Source organism: Streptopelia decaocto (assembly GCF_964273445.1).
Source record: "Streptopelia decaocto genome assembly, chromosome: 6".
Lineage (NCBI taxonomy): Eukaryota > Metazoa > Chordata > Aves > Columbiformes > Columbidae > Streptopelia > Streptopelia decaocto.
Genome location: NC_138660.1, coordinates 59,957,257 through 59,976,868, shown reverse-complemented (window position 1 = coordinate 59,976,868; position 19,612 = coordinate 59,957,257). Strand labels below are relative to the sequence as shown.

At 36.3% G+C, this 19,612-nt stretch overlaps 1 protein-coding gene across 1 annotated transcript in view; it reads left to right on the top strand.

Moving 5' to 3' along the window:
- DPP10 (dipeptidyl peptidase like 10) overlaps positions 1-19,612 on the top strand; it is a gene marked incomplete at its 5' end in the record, with an annotated part of 220,898 nt that overhangs the window by 81,375 nt on the left and 119,911 nt on the right. The window contains one exon of the mRNA XM_082055996.1: positions 5,954-6,028. Coding sequence (XP_081912122.1) covers positions 5,954-6,028 — 75 coding nt within the window. The remainder of the gene's footprint in view (positions 1-5,953; positions 6,029-19,612) is intronic.

The following is a 19,612-nucleotide window of genomic DNA, read 5'->3' as shown; positions in this document are numbered from 1 at the left end:
GCAGCATCTTAATGCAATTATAGTTCCTTTGTTGATTAATTTAGATTTAATTACAAGAGTAGTTTACATGCTTATACTTTAAGAGCTTTGCATAAGAGATTAATGAAAGGGTGAATAATGGTAAATACATTAAACAACCTTGTATAACCACATAAATATTAGTAATTGTTGCAACATTGGACATTTTAATGACCCACACATGTTGCAAATAGGTCGTTATGAACATTGTAACATTATCTCTGCTCTCCCATGCTCCTCTAAATGTTAAACAGCCCCCTCAGCAAAACCTTTTCAGTGGAGGGGTTTTTATGAGTCAGGGTTTATTGTTGCAGTGCACTGCTGTGCATAGAGATGGGAAAGCCTGACAGATGGAGGGGTTTGCTGGCACTATGGTTTGGTGGTGGCCATTGGTTTTTGTCCAAGGAAAGGAAGTTTCAACATACAAAATGCAGGGGACAGTACTCCAAACTGTCAGGTTAGGGCAGCTCTATGTGGGATCTCTCTAAATATTACTAACAGTCTTGATCAGATCATTCTTTGATATAGAAAATAGTTGATTAACTCTATCAAAGATGGGGAATGGGAGGGAGAAAATTCTGTGATTTACTGGTTAGAGATTATTTTCTACTAGGGAGGCAATGGTGCAAGGCTCCTGTGAGCTTCACTGTTCTGTTCATTCTTTTTAATGTCCTACAATCATCTCCTCATGTGTGTGAAAGTATCTTGGGACTACAGGAGGAGTTTCAGGTGAGTTTGGGAAATTTGGTTTGTGTTTTTGAGAAACACCCATCCAGGAGGGCCCCCATCCATAAAGTTCAGCTTAGATCATGTTTTAAGGCACGCTCATCTTTTACACTGGATGGAAAAACCTGAGTTTGAACTGTTACAGCACACAGCATTGCAGCATTTTTGGTTCTAGATAAAATGCTCAGGTGATGCAACAAATAGTGCATTAAGAACCGTAACCCTGGAAGTTTTTCAGCATTGTAATTATGGTGCATTTTCCTAATTACAATCTGACTCTCTTCTCGGATGTCCCCAGTTTCTTCTGCTACAAGTCTTGCTCTTCTGCATGGCCCCAGCCTCCGATGCTCTCTAACCTCCCCGTGGTCCAGCTTCTCCTCTCAGTCACAGCGAGGAAACTGCTACATGCCAAATGCCATCTCATTTTGCAGCTTGTGTCATTCTGTCCCATCTGATTCCACTTGTGCATTTCCATTTGGTCAATGCCTATCTGATAAGATGAGCTGAATACCTGTGAGTGCTGATGAGCTCCCATACATTGATTAACCATAAAATTAAAATCCTGATACAGGTGTAGGTATGTGATATATAGAGATGTATAATTTCCTAAGCAGTAGTGTTGCCAGTAGGCTTTAAAGTAATATTCTAGAGGTCTTGAAATATTTTATCCTGGATGAATAACAAATATTTTTAAAGCCTAAATGTGTGTAAATAAGCACTGAACAATAATTGGAGAAGGATAAAAGGAGTGTGGGAGATGTAAGTTTCTGAGTAAAGCAGAAGTAAAAGAAACTGAAAGAGAAGCAGAGGTTAAACTAAAGAAAAAAAAAACAACAGCAGCAAGTAAGTAAACTGAACAAAATTGAAAAATTCATCTTATAGGTTTTAAGTGAAATATTACATCATAGTTAAAACTATCAAATTGAAACTATGGAAAAAGTACTATGAAGTGTTTGACAGATGTTAAGGATACGTTCTTATAGCTCTGGGCTAGGCTATGGTATAGGTAACTTCCATCTGTCTGCTCTACAGTGAATTTTTGAGTGCGTATGAATAAGGTACTGATTTAAATGTTATAGTCGTTAAAATTCACAAAAATAGCAAAAAACAATATTTTATAGTAGGTGAAAGAACAGAGCAAGGATGAAGGGAGTAGCCAATTACATCAGTAACTCAGAACCAGACATGGAGAAAACAGAAGAAATAGATGGGAGCTGATAGCGAGAAGCCCTTGATGAGGATGCAGAAGCTAAACCCAACCTAAAACATCTCTCAAATGCAATCATAACAGGCATTTCTGTTAACAGCAAAACACACATAAAATGCAAAATGAAAAAAAATCATGCAAGAAAAATAGACATTGGAAATCAAACTTTAGAATATATATTGTTTTCCATTTTAATCATACATATGGAAAGGTGGAAGAAAAGCCAGCTGTGTGTGTAGGAGGGGGGTTGTCCCTTATATTTATTAGTTGCAGAGTTGCTTTTTCTTTTGTTTTCACTCCTATTGTCTCGAGCTGTTCTGATCTGCTTTTCTTTCCATGCAAAACTAAGTGTAGCAAGACATGTTTTGAGTGTGGATGAGAGAAAAAAGCTGGAAAGCTGAAGGGCAAAAGGCTTTTTAAATGCACTGTGTCCCTTTGCCTCCAGTCGGCTTTTACCCCTGCAATCTATGGTGACAGTGAGACGAGCAGTCATTGCTTGTCTGTGGGATCATCACATCATGCATCACTGTCAGGAGAAGAATTAAAACTCTTATCACGTGAGGCACTTCAAAGAAGCCTAGAAATGCAATGTTGAGTATGGTTAGACCTAATTATACAGTCAGTGGTGGTTTTGTTGGGTGAGGAATCCAAGATCAGATATAGGATCATTCTTTCATGTCTGAAAAAGTGAAATGATGTCAAATTCAGCAATATAGGAAAAGTGGATGACAGATTTGTGAATGAAGAAGAGAAGACAGTGTACAGGTGTTTAAAAAGCTTTTTTTTTTTGGCTCTGAATCATACAACACTGTCAAATGCAGGTAATTTAGGAATAGCAGCAATTTATCTAGTCAAAGTGTTTTCTAGTTGCACATAGCTAATGGTTTTTGTGGGGATTTGAGTCTCAATGAGGCTGGGTAGAGCTGACAAATACTAGGAATATAAGGAATTTGCCTTCCCTTTTTCCTTCTCCTCTGCCTTTCCTCTGTTGTGGTTTGGAAAGGGGACAGGGGTGTATATGGAGCACACACTGCCATGCTGTGTTGAATTACCCCTGGTCTCCTGATGCAGAGGGAAACTAGTCCTGCTTGTGCATCCAGGAGTCATGCCTAATCAGCCAGCTGTATTTCTCCCTATTTCAGAGCTTATTTGTCCAAAGCTGCATTTCTTAGAGATCAAGCACAGCTAAACCATAGTCCTAAGGGGCAGCATTTGGGTCTGTCTACCTGGAAGAAGGCTCAACAGCTCCTGACAAAGCAAGAAGCTTGAGAAGCTGCAGATACACAGACATGATAGTGGAACAAGCATCCTCCAGATTTTTTATAACAAGACACCCAGGGTTTTTTAATTCCCAGTGTTTCAAATATGATATTTTTCCAACACTTTCTTTAAAATTCAAAAATGTGTTCTCCTGAGAACAGAACAAACCCTTGGGGTCAGAGACTTCACAATCTTATTTTTAATGAATAAATATATCTAATCCCTGTAGACAATGTCCCAATAGACAATCTCCGAAAGGCTTTTGAGGGGCACAATCTCACCTCCTACAGCAGAGACTGCAACTTTCTTTTAAGCCCATCACCAGCTGATCTCAAATTCCTCAGTCCTGGAGTCAGGTATCTCTTGGTTGATGAAATACCTTTGACATGTTCATGGGGAAAAACCTGAAATATGTCTTCTGTTTTAGTGAACTCACAGATTGTGAGCTTAGTTGCCATGTTTGGCAGGAGGAATAAGGTGATTTATTTTTTTCTGTTGTTAATCTAGAAGGGCTTCTTCTGTGGATGCAAGTAGACGCTTTCTGAATTTATTGCCAAAATTGTGCTTGTCTTTACCAAAAAAACCAAAACAGAACTCTAAGGAAATTTTACTCTCTTTAAGTGACTTTCAGTCACTTAATCTCTCTGAGATGCTATTAGAATTAAAATTATGTTTCCTTAAAGGCTTGATTGTAAATCCAACTTTAAAATAAATAGGCTAATCATCTCTTTATGAGAATTTAAAGAAATCAGCATTGCTATCAGCTTTGCCAATGAACACTTGATTTCTGCTGGGCTAATTTTTATTTTCTTGTTTCTTAAGTGAAACATTAAAAAGTTTGAAACAGCTTTATGCTCCTTTTAACAAGAATAATGCCATTATACCAACAAAAAAAAAAAAAGCGTTTTGCCAAAACCATTACCTGCAATCAAGAGATTATAACTTGTTGGCATTGCACGTAAATCATGCATCTGAGCCATCTCTGGAGGCAAACAAAATTTTGCATTTGAGTGCAAGCTGAATGAACAAAGTCATCTTCAGCAGGATTCAAATGATTTTAAATCCCAGATCCACATGACTCTATACTTGGATATAGAATATGTCAGCAGCTCTTGCTGGTGTTGCCTCGAATTGCCAATAGTTCACAGGTGAGCTACTCAGGTGTTTGCATTAAGTGCATCCTTTTGTGGTGGCATAATCAGTGACTGAAGATTCTTACTAAAAGCATGAAATGATGAACACCACACTCCCTGAGAACAAATTTGGGAAGCTGCTTGGGTTATATATTTCTGAAGACTGAGGTAGTGGGGCAATAATTAATAAACTGCTAGAAAGCAGCAAAATTTCACATCTAAATATGTTTTCAGTGATGTGCCAAGGAAAGGGAATGTTACTCGTAGATTAACATTGCCTTTGCCTAAAGATAGTTAACTCATAGAAGCTGGTTTGACCACGACAGGAACTATTCTGAATGCTCTGGAAATACCAAAGGATGCTTTTAGGTTTGGCTGGTTTTTTTTTCTCCCCTCAAGACTGCAGGTTTCTCTTCTAACATTTGATACTGTCATGCTCTTGCATCAAACTAACAGAGAGTTTATCTTTAAAACTGCTTTTGTTCCTTCAATTTCTTTGGATAGCTTGATTGTGATTGTATTACCTAGGAACCCGAGGGGTTTTTTTGGTAGTTTTTTTGCTTGTTTGTTGTTGTTTGGTAGGTTTTTTGTTTGTTCCCCCCTGGAATAACTCCTTAGTTTCTCTGAATGTACTAGTTTGTGACTTCTGGTTCATGTATTATAAACCCCTGTTGAATTCATTAGTTTAGCAGTGGGATTAGGCTAAACAGAAAAGATACTTAAGAAGTAAAATAAGTAAAAACCTTCATTTCAATAGTGGATAGGTCTTATTCTGCATAGCTATTTGCTTGTTTTCTTCTATCTTTTAACTTTGTGGTTCAGATATTTTTTTCTATCCTGCTTTTTCTAATCTTATCTGCTTTTTTCACTTCTTGTCCCTTTTCCTTTCATTCTGCAAATAGGTGTCTTGAAATTCATTTAAAATTATTTCCTTCAGTGCTCTTTAAAGCACATTCTTATCTTCCTCATACATTAGATACATTAAATTCTTTCTGACATCAGCATTACCTCTTGATTAAATTACAGCCCTGAATTCAGTTGGGTGTCATGTAGTCTTGGATAGATGTAAAGCAATATTAGTTTTGTAATGCTACCTTATGTTTCACTTTGCTCACCACTAAGCACTTTCTTTCTTACAAGAAAGAGTTTTTCTTTAATGCAAATTGCCTTGCAAAATCTTCGTGTATATGGAGTTAAAGGAAAAGCAATAGAGATATAGTGCGCACCTGTTCTTTTTCTTGTATGTTATCTTTAAGCTTAATACAGTGATGAATCTCTTCTTATAATCACACAGCAACCAAAGTATCTTCCTTCATCCTCTGTAAATAAATTGGTTATAGTTGTTATTCTTCAGCTTAGTGCTTGCAATCGCGATAAAAAACTCATCAGCTTCTTAATTGGTATTTAGTGTAAAGGCCAGATTCATCTGTTGCCATTATACTGATACCAGCAAATTAGACTAAGAATTGGTTGTGTCGTTCTTTTCTGAAAATTACATACATATTCTAAATCAGAATGGGAATTTCTTAAATGAATTGTAAGAAAATTTGAAAAAAAAAAAAATTATCCGTCTTGTTGCAAACTCACTTTTACTGTTACTTTGTTTTAGGTAACATTCAAAGCATCAAGGTACTCCGTTTCACCAGACCTAAGGTTTGTTCTTCTTGCGTATGATGTTAAGCAGGTAAGCCAACTGTTCGTAATCAATTAAAACTCTGAAACCAGTGCCGATTTGTATAATTCATCTGTGATTCCACATCATATAATACGAGTCATGTACTTGAATAATTCCCAAAACCTTCTGATGCAATGATGAAGTGTGTATTTAAGTGTGTACAGAAATCTTGCATGTTCTCAGCTGACGTGAATGGCTGTGGCTTCTCTGAAGTGTCGTGCTGGTTTTTGTAGTACAGGTTTGATAACCCTTAAACTGTTCTGTTACTTCTGATAACGTAAAAGCCTATCTTTTGGTATTCCTTCTAGCTTAAACAGCTGTACATGGCATCTATGGGCTATACTAAAGAAACAAATCTGGGCTGATTCATGTCATGGAAGTTTTATCGCTGGCTTCAGTAGTCTGAAACCTGATAGCCTGAAAGTCTTTTGGACTATGTGTTGTTTCTCATTGTTTTTGGAGATTTTATGGGCTATTATGTTGTCAAAAAGAGTTTCAGTCAATAAAACCATAGAGAGTTTTCTAAAATAGATCTTTGAACACACAAAAAAATGAAAATGGTTTTATGAATTTTCTCTGTGCATATTGGTGTTTGTATCAAAAAGTGCTATTAAAATGTGAACTGCCTTTCATTACGGAATAGTTCCGGATTGGTGGACTCAGTGGTTATTTAAGCAAGTTTGAGTTGGCTGTTTTGTGGGTTTTTTTTAAGTTTTATTTTGGACCAGTAAACTTTACAAATACCTGCTTATAGCTGTGACCTTAATATCAGAAGTGAATGTTCAGAAATGCAAAATGATTACTGTTTTTTATCACATTTTACTAGAGTATAGGAGTTTACTTATTGTTTTGTGTTAGTAACTGATAATACAAAAGCTGTGTGTTGTGAAATTCTTAGAACAATAAAATATTCATTTCCAGGACACTATGCAAAACCGTTCTAGCCTCCTGGTAACATTGCTGTATTGTTCTGTATACCTGCAGCTTTAATAATTATATTTGCACACTGGAAAAAGTGCTGAAAGATGATCCGAAGTATTCTAAAGGTATTGATGTAAAATGATTTGTTTACTTGAGACTAGATCCAAGCAGGGTTTTCTTCTACTGGTTCTAGTGGATTCTGGATCAAGCTCTTGTTATGAAATACATATATCAATAAGCCAGGAAAGAGCCGCTGTTGTTCAGTTCACTGGTTTTGTTGAAGAAAGTTCCAGTTTGATTCCTGTCTGAAAAATGTTTGCTCCTTGCCCTTTCCATTCTTGATTGTTTCTTTTTGTGTGAAATACTTCAATAATCCCTTATACTGACTCAATTTCCTCATTCAATTTATTGAAATTTTCATTTTGGGTTAGTTTCTTTCAGATTTTCTTAGTAGTTGCATATATAGCTGATACAGAAATAGAGGAAAGCATGAAAATATCCATCACACTTTACTACATCTAGATATAGTAACATCAGGGATGTCTCGCTGCCCCACAGTAAAGATGGTCTATTGAGATGCAAATTGTTATCAGTGCATGCTGAATATATTCCTCTGCAGGAGAACGCTCTTTCCATATTTTGTTCTTGGTTTCGTTGCAAAAAGAAACTTTCCTTTTACAGTCCAGTTGCTGGTAGTTACATAGAGGGGTGAGGTTTGAAACACTTAGTTTTGCATTTAGCTGTTTCCTTTGCTCAAGTATGTTGACAAGAAGTAAATTAAAATGAGAAATGAACAGGGTTCGGCAAGCAGTTTGTGGTGTGGTCCTGGATGGCTTTGGATGAGGTTTGTGATGGTTACTATCGAGTGTTCCAGCTGGGCTCGTGGCTTTCAGACCAGAAACGTCCTGTGATTGTTGCGTCCTCTGGAAATAGCGGTGGCGATGCTGAATTTGGTCAGCTACTGGATGTTGCAGACAGGTCCTCTGTTGATGTAAATAATGATAATGCCATTGAAATCTTTTACCTCCTGGGAAAAATCTGTTCCTTGGGATGGAAGGGAAAAATCACCAAAAGGAGTGTAAGCAAATTCTTTCAGAAGTTACAAATTAAAAAAAAAAAAGTGAGTATGTAGTAAAAAGCCTTTTTTCCCTCCAAATTTTCTGCTTCTTGGGGTTTTTGTTAGGCTGGTGAGGCACTGCTGTTTTCTCAAACTCTATTGGGGAAAAGGTGTGTGGGATGCTTTGGAAACCCTCCTTATTTCTGCATAACTAATGCTTCCTCATAACATGAAGAATGAAATGAGTGTTCATTCTTCTTGGGATTTCTTCTTTTTTTCTCAGTCAGAGCCAGACTTACTGGGTCTGGATGAGATTAAATCCACCTGTCTACCTTACTCCTTCCTCCAGCTGTTAACTATAAATTATAAGATGTATTGCCTATAAAATTAAAATTAACATTAAATGGCATGACTTAATGGGAGTTTTTCAAATCAGTTTCAGTAGAACCAGGCCAGATTCTATGCTCATATCTCATTTGGCTATAACTTTTTGTGAAACTGAGGATTTGCTTGAGTCTTTAATAATATCCAGTACAGGGAACTGCAAATAACCTTTTGTAATCATTTAGTTGCTTTCACCATGTGCTGTAAATTGCCACCTGGACTTTACACCTATGTTTGCCCCTTGATTTTCCTTCTTTGTTAAGATTTAGGCATATAATTGCACTGTAATGTATTTGATGGCATTTCTGCTTTTTTTGGACTGTCAAGGCTTTGGGTTTTTAAAATTATAATGGTTGTTTACATACATTAATCTGTGTTCTTTGTAACATACAGTAATACAGCTGGAACAGATTTATTAATCAACAGCTTTAGAAATAAGCCAGTGTGTTTCAGCTGAACAGATTGGAGAAAAATAGAGACAAATGTTTCTTCAAGACATTTTGTCATGAAATTGTAATTAGAAACAAGGTTATTTTGATGTTTGGATTAAAAATAAATGTTGAGTTAAATTAAATAGTTGAATATTTATTTTACTATTGTCAGCATTTTCTTTATTTTATGCACAGAATGGCAAACTTTAATTAAATTTGCAGTTGTTTCAGCACAATTAAGAATGTCCTTTATGCATAACAGGATATAAATCTGCATGAAAATAAGCCGTCTTTGAATACAAAAGTAATAATTGAATGAATCATTTAAATCATGCTTAATGGAAGGAACAAAACCATTTCAAGTGGCACAGCAGCTGTTTTCGTGTAGCTCGCTAAACTTCATATGGAAGAAAATTCCTTTGCTAAGGAATTCAAAGTGTTGTAAATTGATTTCTGGACATCAGGTTCCTTCTGTCTATATTCTAGCAGGTCACAGAATATAAACCAGGATTACTGGCATAAGCACCATGGCTGTCTGGCGTTTTCTTTTTTAACAGAAGGCTGTGGCAATTTTAGAGGTAGTTTCTGTGTGTTCTTTGCTGCAGTGCTCCATAGTTCTCCACACTTCTGAAATGCTTTCATCAGTTCTCCAAGTTTTTTGACTTTGCCAAAAAACTTGCATGGATCGACTGTGTGTAGTTCAGACTTTCTGTCACTCACCGTAATTTGGTCGGTATGGCTGAAAAAGTCTCGTTTTGCAAGGCAGCAGATCAGTAAGTAGGAACTAATTTGAGGGATGAACACAGAGGTTCTTGCTGGATGTCCTGCCATCCTGATTCTTCTGGGACAGTGTGAACACAGCAGCAGGGAAACCATTGTGCGTATTGTGTGCGGAGAGGGGACGCTTTCGCAGTGCTGTATCTTTTTGATTTTGACTCTCCTTTGAAGGCTGCCAAGGTATGAGTAAAGAATGTGATGCTCCGAGAGGCAGAGCATCTAGGCCAGTTGAAATTTTCAGGGGAAAGGTTATTTCACTATTGCTTTTAATAAGGACTGTGTTAAAATGACATTTAAGGTTTTACTCACTCTGCTGGTGGTGTTATTCACAACGACCGAAACCTGATTTATAGTTTTGATTAGGAAATGGAAATCAGACACACTGTTCTTGCAGTAATGGTGAAGAATGGGGCAGTAAATTTGCAATTTCCCATGCAGTGAGCACTGAGGTCCTAAGAAATTCTTTTACTATTGAGAAACTTCTGTGTCCCTCAGCAGAATGTTATACCTCGCAAGTGGTCCCTGGAGACCACGTGAAATGAAAATAAGCTTTATTCTGGATATTAGTGGATTTTTTGCTCAGACATCATAGGCATGTTCTCCCTGTGCTCTTGCTAGAATATAATATGCCATAGATGAGCAACAGAACAAGTAAATGAGATCAGTTCCTCTTTTTCCTTGCAAACCTCCTTTTTTCCTCACTTGATATTATAATCCTTTCCTTGTGATTTGGTTGGGTTTTGGTTTGGTTTATTTTTCCTACAAATTGCCCTTTCCTTCTCCTTGCTTTCAAATCCTTTTTGAATACCAACTTTCAGGAAATTTTCCTACATTATTCTCTTTACTATTATTAATGCATCCTTCTTTCAATGCAAGACATATTATGTGTGAGTTTTTTCTAGCCCTCGGTACAGAAATGTGCTTAAAAACAGATTAAAGTTAATCTGTAGTTTAGGAGCATAAGCATTTATACACTCCTTAAAGAAAGGAAATGTTTTTGTGAATTAAGACTTCAACTGTAATCTTTTTTTAGCTAGAGAATTCTAATAAAACAATGTATTTAGTTTAAAGCACTGTGAAAATAGATTTTAATAATTCTTATGGTAAGATCAGGAGGAAGAATTATCCAATCCTCTTCAGAAAGGTGAGAGAAAAACAGTTTTAGTTCTAACCATCCCTCATTCAGGAGGAATGAATAATATTTCAACAGTGGGTTTTGAACATTTGTAGCTTAATGTTTTGAAGTAAAGATGAGAGTCCAACACAGTGCCTGAATCAAAGACACCCCAAGAGAAAGAAGTTGCTTATCTGCTGGGTGCTGATGTCTGTCATCACTTTGCTGCTATAGTATCTGTTTTCCAGAGGATAATGAGGGGGAGTGCTGACCACAGTCTACAGTGAATTAAGGGCACACAGCAACAAGTGACATGCTCATCAAGGTTTTAGAGATTGTCTCTGGTTCTGGTTTACTCGAGTGCACTGAAAAGACCTTCAGGAGTTTGTCTTCAGATTAGAAGAATCCCTGAGTGGAAAGATTCAATGAAGTCTTAAATTATGATTATCTATTCTGCATTTGGAGATTATCTTTCTGCCAATTAGGTGGAAAATAAATGTTGAATTGTCAATAATCTTCTTGATTAGTGAAATTAATTATTGCATTTTTTTTCTGCAAAAATTAGAGGATAAAGAAATCACCTTGCATTATGTCTTATTTTCAATCAAGCCACTGTTTGGTGTTAATCTGTGCAGGTGTTTTCTACAAGATAGTTTATATAGTGCTTATGAAAATCTGACTTTGAAGAGCATTATCTGGAGCACCAGCTAATGATTGGAAACATACACAAAAAAGATGAAACAAAATCTGTCTTATAGCACATGGAAACAATATTTTCTGAAAAAGGTTATTACATGCACAAGAATAACAGAAGATTTAAACCACCAGCAATCTGGAAAACATTTTATGTAGCACTGTTTGTGAAGTAACTGTCTGCTCTAAAATTCACACTATCAACTTTTTATTCCAGAAATGCATTCGTCTTTAGATAAAGCTGGTTTTGCAGTGAATTTCCTTAGGTCCTCAGACAGAGTGGTCTTCCATCTTTCAGTAATTCATTTTGAGATGAGTCCAGAAGCAAATAATGCACATGCAAACTCCTGAACTCAGGAGATCATAAATAAAAGTCTGATGCAGACGTGACTTTCTCATTCATCCTTATCACTTGTCAAGAACTCAAAAGACCAGTTTTTATCAGCTTTAGGGCAGTGAGAAAAAAATAAGAATGGAATTTTAAGTGAGATCCACACCCAAAATTTGAAGTTATTTCTTGCAAATATTTTTGTGATATATTTTATTTCTCTCTTAGATATGACAAGATTGGATGTTTAAAAGGCCAGATATTTATGGAAGTGGTCTGCTCAAATTTTCCGCTTTTAAAGGCTGTTGTTTTACTTTGAGTTGAAGCTATAGGTGGCTATATTAAAATTTGTTAACATAATAGCTAGGCTGTAAGTGATCTTGGCATACTACTCATCTATTACATATATTTGTCTTTATTTTATATATCTCCATAGATCTGCAAGGCATTTTAAAGGTATAAAAAGACATGGTCGTTGCATAAGTAGATGTTGTACTTTGTAGTAAAATCTTGCACAATGAATTCGGTGACACTGTTTCCATGAATTACCCCATAGGAGTGAGTATTCATGCGAGTACATAGTGTCCCACTTCTGTCCAGGGTTTCATCTAAATCATGTGTCAAAATGTAATAACCACCAGTCCTCGTAAATAGAACATGAGGGAAAAAGAAAGTGTGTTTTATGCTGGGAATCATCAGCATTTATGTTTGTTTAGTATTTGTTTGATAAATGGCCTTCATCTGATCAACGGCTCATTTTGTCCATGCTCAATTGCAGTCCTGTAAGTATTAATGCTTCAATTCAGTTCATCAGACAGGTCAGTAGCTTATTACTGATTAGGAATAGCAGAGTTATACCTGGACTGTCTGCATATCTTTTGCATTATTTGTCTTTATGGATGCATTATTATATTTACATTCTTGGTGTATTTGTGATGGGATGATGGGGCTGCTCTCAGCTGGAGCATTGATATGAGCACCTGCAGAACAAGGGGCTGAACTGTCACAATTTCTTCCTTTAAAAGAAATTCTGATCTAAAAAGGTATGGAAGCCAGGGTACAATTTGGATGCTTCCACTTTATAAAAAATCTAATATAAAAGTGAACATGTCACATACATGTCCATATTGAGCCACTTATGTATTTTTCAGAGGGGTTTTTTAATTTCTTCTAGAAAGTGCATGATTTCATCAGCTGACATATTGATTCATACATACAAGTTCAGCATTGTGTAACAGTTTAAAAAAATTGATTGTCCTCTATTTTTTCTTAGGAAATCATATAAGGCAAGGGGTTGTTGCTTTTCAAATAACTTACTGGGTCTCTCTGTTCCTGTTATACTTACAGGATTGCTGTTCAGCCTCAAGTTTTATAAGTAAACAAAATAAATAAAATAATTCTGATTTAGGCAGATGATGGCTCTTTTTTTCCCCATTCAGGATTGCCAGAGTTGAAAAAATCAGAATTTGCCTTTTTCAACTTCTTACTCAAGACAGTATTGGAAAAAAAGAACATTGTGCTTTGCTGTTGTTCAGTAAAAATTGATTCTCAGGTATTTAGCTTTTCAAACAGTATGTTTATTGAGATTTTTGAAAAGTATATATTTTCAATAACAGTATTCATACTTAATAAGAATGACAATATTATCTTGGGAATACTTAGGTAGCTTCCAGCTGAGTTTCCAAGATCCAGCAGTTTAGAAACTCAGTCTTAACAAACTGTGATTTTCAGGTGGTTGCATTCCTGCACTACAGAATAATCCACAGGGGCTGGAATCCCTGTGTGCTAAATAAATAGGCAACATTACACTATTGAAGTCAGCAGTTCCCTTAATCTATGAACAAATTATTTTATACAGTATAAGCTGTAGCTTCTGCTGTGAAGCTGCCAGCCTGATCACATGCTCCCTGCTTCTCTCTCTGTTTTGATAATATGCAAAAATATCCCAGAAATGTCCATTTTAAGTTCAGGGTTTGTCCATCATAGCTTATAGACAAAAAAGCACTGTGTTTAAAAGGTGGGATTTTTAAATTCCATTTATCCCTTACTATAATCCGTTGTGTGTACTAATGATGTTACCAGGAATAGTGTACAACTGAAAGCTAGTTTTACGATTATGTTGTAATGTATCTTTTAGAAGATGAGGTACTAGTGACATTTTTATCAAATATCCGTGAGAATAAGTCTTCCTCAGCAATGCTGAATGGAAAAATCAGTTTTATAGTATTGTGGTTGGTATGGTTGTTTTTTGTGTTGTATTTTTTATTTTATTTTAGTAGAAAACCACCAAGGACAGCCTGAATAAATAACAGGGCAAGGACTGCTAGGAGTCCTAATTGGAGACTGTATTAGTGGCTGGAGACTGGAAAAGCTGAACAGAACTTTAATTTGGATTGAGATCTGCCAGAGTTCACCGTAAGCAACTCGAGTCAACTGATACGCCCATCTGCTTTTAAAAGCTCTTTGTTCTGTGCTCCCAAGAAATAATAATTCTCTTCCTTACTACCAAAAGAATATGGACTAAAAGAATATTTTACACATCTCTCAGTTTTGACAGGTTTTACCCTGAGCATGAATCACTGTTAGTTCAACTGCTACACTTATTGATTTCTCAAGTACAAGAGCTGGCTCACGTCTTCAAATACAGTGAATAAATGACTTCTGAGGCACAAAATCACTTCATGCATCCGACTGACCCATTATGTTAAAACATTTTGCTGAAAATGCCATATATGTTTTTTATGCTGTAGATATCAGCATGTTCAATAGTGACTCATTTCAGATCTAACTTAGTACTCTTTCTATATGTACGGAACATAAACGAGATTGAATTACTTAAAGAATAGCCCTCTTAACAAATGCCTACAGTCCAGTTCACATGTTCAATACACTTACAAAATCCATTTTAAACAATGGATTTTTTTGCTTTTATTTCATTTTTCATAATACTCTCTATCTGAAATTCAATAATAATGTATCTTACTGAGAAATGTGATATGCATTATAGCTTTCTCATTAAACTTTTAAATAAGATACCATTAGTATTGATGAATGTAATCCCAAATGGTCACTTAATCTTAAAATAGTCATTGATCACACATTCAGAATTTTAGTCTTGCAGACAAACTAGTATATGTTGTTAGTGGTCATGAATTTTAGATCAAAAGGAATTAACATCTTTCTTTGGTTTCAGTGTTATGATTAGATTTACAAACTAGAGATGACTTACTGGGTTTCTTGGGGTTTTTTTCTAATGCAACAACACTTGCTATGAAAATATTTTCACATACATTTGATATATGAAATAGAATACTGAAGAATATTGATTGATGTGCTAGCATGTGGTTGAAGTCACATTAATAACAGACATCCTAGGGGTTTTAAAAATAGCTTTAAAAGAGCTAAACCAAATCTCTGCGTAGAGGCGCCCTGCTGTTTTTTCACATTTTAAATGTATATAAGGATGTATTTACATATACATGTATAAATATGTGCATATATTTAAACAAATATAGACTGAAATATTTATTTGAAATTAACCTAGAATGTAAACAACAATATGGACAAAGTGGAAGCATTTAGAAAACAAAAGAGTTAATACTTCTCTGGCTTTGTAAGTGTTCTCATACATCTTTTGACAGAAATCTGTCAGCGACACTATCTTGGAATCAAAGCCCCCAACATTATATTCATATCATATTTCATTTGTTAAATGCACTCAAGCATAATCCCACTTGTCCCACAGAGGCTTTGCACTTTGAGGCCGCAGATGGACCCAACCTTGGGCCACCTGAGCTGGAATCGCTGTTGATCCTGCTCTGTGCAGGACATTGGACTAAGCACTTTCTAAGATCCTTTCAACCTGGGTTAGTCCATGGGTCAGTATTATCACGGCAGCAGCATTCCACCTTGGGATGAAGATTCCTGAGATTAAAGAAAATAAACTAAAAAAAATTTTCAGCAGTCTCAAGAAAGAAAACAAATGTCTACCCAGCTGTCCAGTTCCATAAAGTGCCACAAAATGCATAAATATTCCTGAAACCATTCTCCTAGTTTTATTCATATTTTTCTTTTATGTTCACTTGGATTCTTAATCACCAAATGTTTCTATACCTCTGTGTGAATGAGAAATCTCGTTCTCTGTCTCTCCATATACATGAATGGGTACAATTCTCACTACAGCAATCAGATTTTGTTGGAAGGAGTTCTCAAATGTTTGTGCTATGCAAAATGAGGAAAATCAGATGAAGGAAAAACCTAAGCTCTGAGTGAAGATTCACAGTTACTTCTTATTATTAAACAGTCAAATAGGCTGGCCAAATCTGGAAAGCAATTATTTTATAATGTGAGAGGGGGAAAAATAATCTGGTCTTGCAGTTATTCTGCTTAATTCTGTCTCTATCAGCAGCACACATTGAATAATAATTAAATTTTGCTTAAAATAGACAAACTGGAAAAAAAAATAGTGACCAGAAAAAAATCACAGTGGCGTATAGGACTTGAAAGTGCTTTTTAATTCCAACTTGCAATTACCTGGTCAGAAGAATGCAATGCAAAAAATGAAAGTGTAGCCGTAATTTTCTTACCCAGTAAATGTTTTTAGTCTTGAAGGACGGACTTGGTATTGTGCATTCACTCAGATTGCGTGAGTGGGGGGGTGCACCTTTGGAGGAAAAAATGAATTACTCCAAATACAAGTTCACATGTCAGTATCTGTGGTAAGGACAACCTATAGCAATGGCAAATGGTCCAGAACATGAGCAAACGTGTCTCAAAGCTGTCCCATAGAGAATATTTTCTCGTCCCAAATGCCCATACGAAAATGATCGTGAAGCTGGATGATGTTTTGTGCTGCAGGAGCTCCAAAGCTGTGTGTCACATTTCAGAGAACCAGTGCAAACACATCAGAATTTAATTTTCTTCCGGTGTCTTTCACTGTGCAGACAATATCATTACCTTTACATTTAAGTAGCAGCAACCTTTATCTAGCAGGTTCCTAAGGTACTTATCGCTTCTGAGCTTGATGAAAGTGCCATTACAGTCAGGGCAACTTTTTCCATTGGCTTTAAAATGGACTTTTGGATCAGCTCTTGTCTACCTATCACACAGATGTGATAAAGCCATCTCCATAGTGTGACAGCAGCAGCCAGGTGGACGATGAATGATGCCGTGTGCCGCTAGGATTTTCAGCAGGATCTTGTAGAGGACAGATTTATCAATGTTCTCAGAGGCTCCTCTGTGCTCTAAGTCAGCCTTTAGGTCTGTAGGTTGTTTGCACCTTTGTGAACATCACTCATTTTGCTTCCCATGGTGTTCCCTCTCTTTAGGGACAGCTGTCACAGAGATTTTTGACAGCTCACTATCATCATTATTATTATTATTTCTGTAGCATTTTGGGTGCAATTCACTTGACCCTCATGCACTGTCAGCTTGTAGTAGTTCTAATTGCTGTCTTCAGTGTCATTACCTTAAAGATGTTTTAAAACTACATTTTCCTCCAGTGAAAAGTTTCCTCAGCTGCTTCTTGTGGATGCTGAGACAAGAATTGGTTCAAATTCTTATCACTGTCAAATTAATCTGTCCGTGGTTTCTTATAAGACCCTTCTGTTGTTGTTTGTGCTGACATGTATGTGAACATGCTGTGTTTAACATGTTTAAGACTAAGAGGCTGCATAGGGGAGGGAAAGCAAGTTTATTCTTCTGCTTCTCCTCCTCCCTCATGGGGAGTTGGCACTGGATTGGCACCACTCCTGCTCTCATCAGCTGTTCTCTCTTTGGGATTTGTGATCAAGGAGTAATTAGAAGATGAACAGGGCTTTTGCATCCCTCGCTGCTCTGCACCGGCTCTGCTGGCCGGACTCACGGAGTAAAGAAAGTCACTGATTCTCTGTTGCTAATCAGATCAGAATCCCAGCATTTCCTATGGTAATTCCTGTGCTGTCCCCTGGGGGCAGCTATGCATGAAATTGTCACCTAACAAATCCTGCTCAACAGCTTCATCTCCCTTTCAAGTTCTGATGCAGGATTTATGACTTCATATAGTCCATTCCTGCAAAAATTCACATTTTTCTAAGCTTAGCTTGGAGGCGGGTTAGTAGGAAGAGGCCATACCTGTTATTAGATCAGCTGAGGAAGGGTCTGCATGTGGAAAAACTCTTCTTGTTTTCATGCTGTAAGAATTATTTACATAAGCTGTTATGCACCTTGTTTATTTGTTTATACATTGAAATAATTTTCAGCTGCAGTGGACCTACTAGCTCTGGTCCTTACTGATACTGTGTAGTTCTCGTGTGTCCTAGAGATGCATCTGGCTTTTGCAGTTTCCCTTAAACCTTTGATTTTCAGTCCACAGTAAGATATAGAAGATGGAGCTGGCAGAAGTAACTTCATGTCTCTTTCTAACACATGATGCCACTGCTACTTTATTTTGGTTCAATTGTCTTATTCAGTCAGCAACACGAAGAGTAATGGAAGTTTTGGTACAGCTGTATAATGGAAATCCTGAAGAACATGGTGATAAATGTGCTTTTAACTCATCAAAATGTCCTTGGGATTACGGGCTGATACTAATGTAGCCTTTTTTTGGAGGCTTCTTTCAGCTGGTGGATTGCATAAATAGTTTAATTTACTGTATAGGAATTTACACTTTGTTATGTAGTTTATATTTGTCATGTAATGATGTCTGTGAATGTTGGTCAAAGCTGGAGAGTCTTTTATTCAAATATTTTGTGCTATCAACCTGGCATCAGACCAGGAATGCTCAGGTTACCATAACGGTTGAAGAACTTATTTGAAATCGTGTATATACACTGTAGGCAGACTTCAATTAGCAAACTGAGGTGGTACTTATTTTAGTAGGGACCATATGGCTATTTCTGTAACCTGATGTTGTATTTTTAAAGTCAAATAAGGCTTTTGTATGAAAGTCAGAGAATTTAGATGAGTCTTATTTTTGAGGTGATGGTTCTTTTTTCCATGTGCCTCAGTCTCAGCCCACGTGTGATCCCAGAGTGCTGTGCATGAGGTTCTGGGGTCTCAGTGATGTGAAAAAGAGATGTTATTCTGATAATAGAAATACTCTGTATGGTTGCTTTCTTTCAGAGATCCCCAAATGACATGAAAGAGTTAATGAGTCATACCTCTCAAGAGTCCTACAAAGATGTTTTTAAATTTGAATATATTATATATTTTTAGACTTTTTTATATATTTTAGGTTATACAGGAGAGTTGTTCTCTATTAGCGATATATCCATATTAATTTTTTTTATATATTAAAAAAAAGATAAGTTGGATGCTTTCACAAAAAAAAACTTCTGGGATATTTCATGATTTGTTATTAGGCCTAATCATTCAGTTGGTTAAAAGACTAGGAGTCTTCAGAGTGGATGGTTTGTAAGACTTCCAAATAGGAAGCTTAAAAACAAGCTAATATATATACACTTAAAAATACAATTATTACATTTGAAGTTTGCTTTGCAGCACCTTGAGAGACGTAAAGACCAGTCCTCCCCAGAAGGACACACTATCAAGCTGAGAAAGGAAACTTTTACATTAATAGTATTTCTTATTAGTGGAATTTCACTGAGACTCTCAGCTGTGGTATTCATTACAGCAGTCATCTGCTTTGGCAGTGCCATGATTTCTTTTTTCAGTATCTCAGATGAAATGAAAATCATCGTACACTGAACACTGCTAGGAAACAAAAAAATCTAAATATGAGCTTACTATTAAAGTTATTGTAACTCATTGCAATTTATGTTCTACTTGTACAGCATTCCAGAAATAGAAGAACAGCATTAACTGTTTTGAATATTCAGGGAAAGGCTGTCAATTTGGGTGTTTTTGCATATATTAGTGTTCCAGGAGTTTTTGCAACCTTACAGTGAAA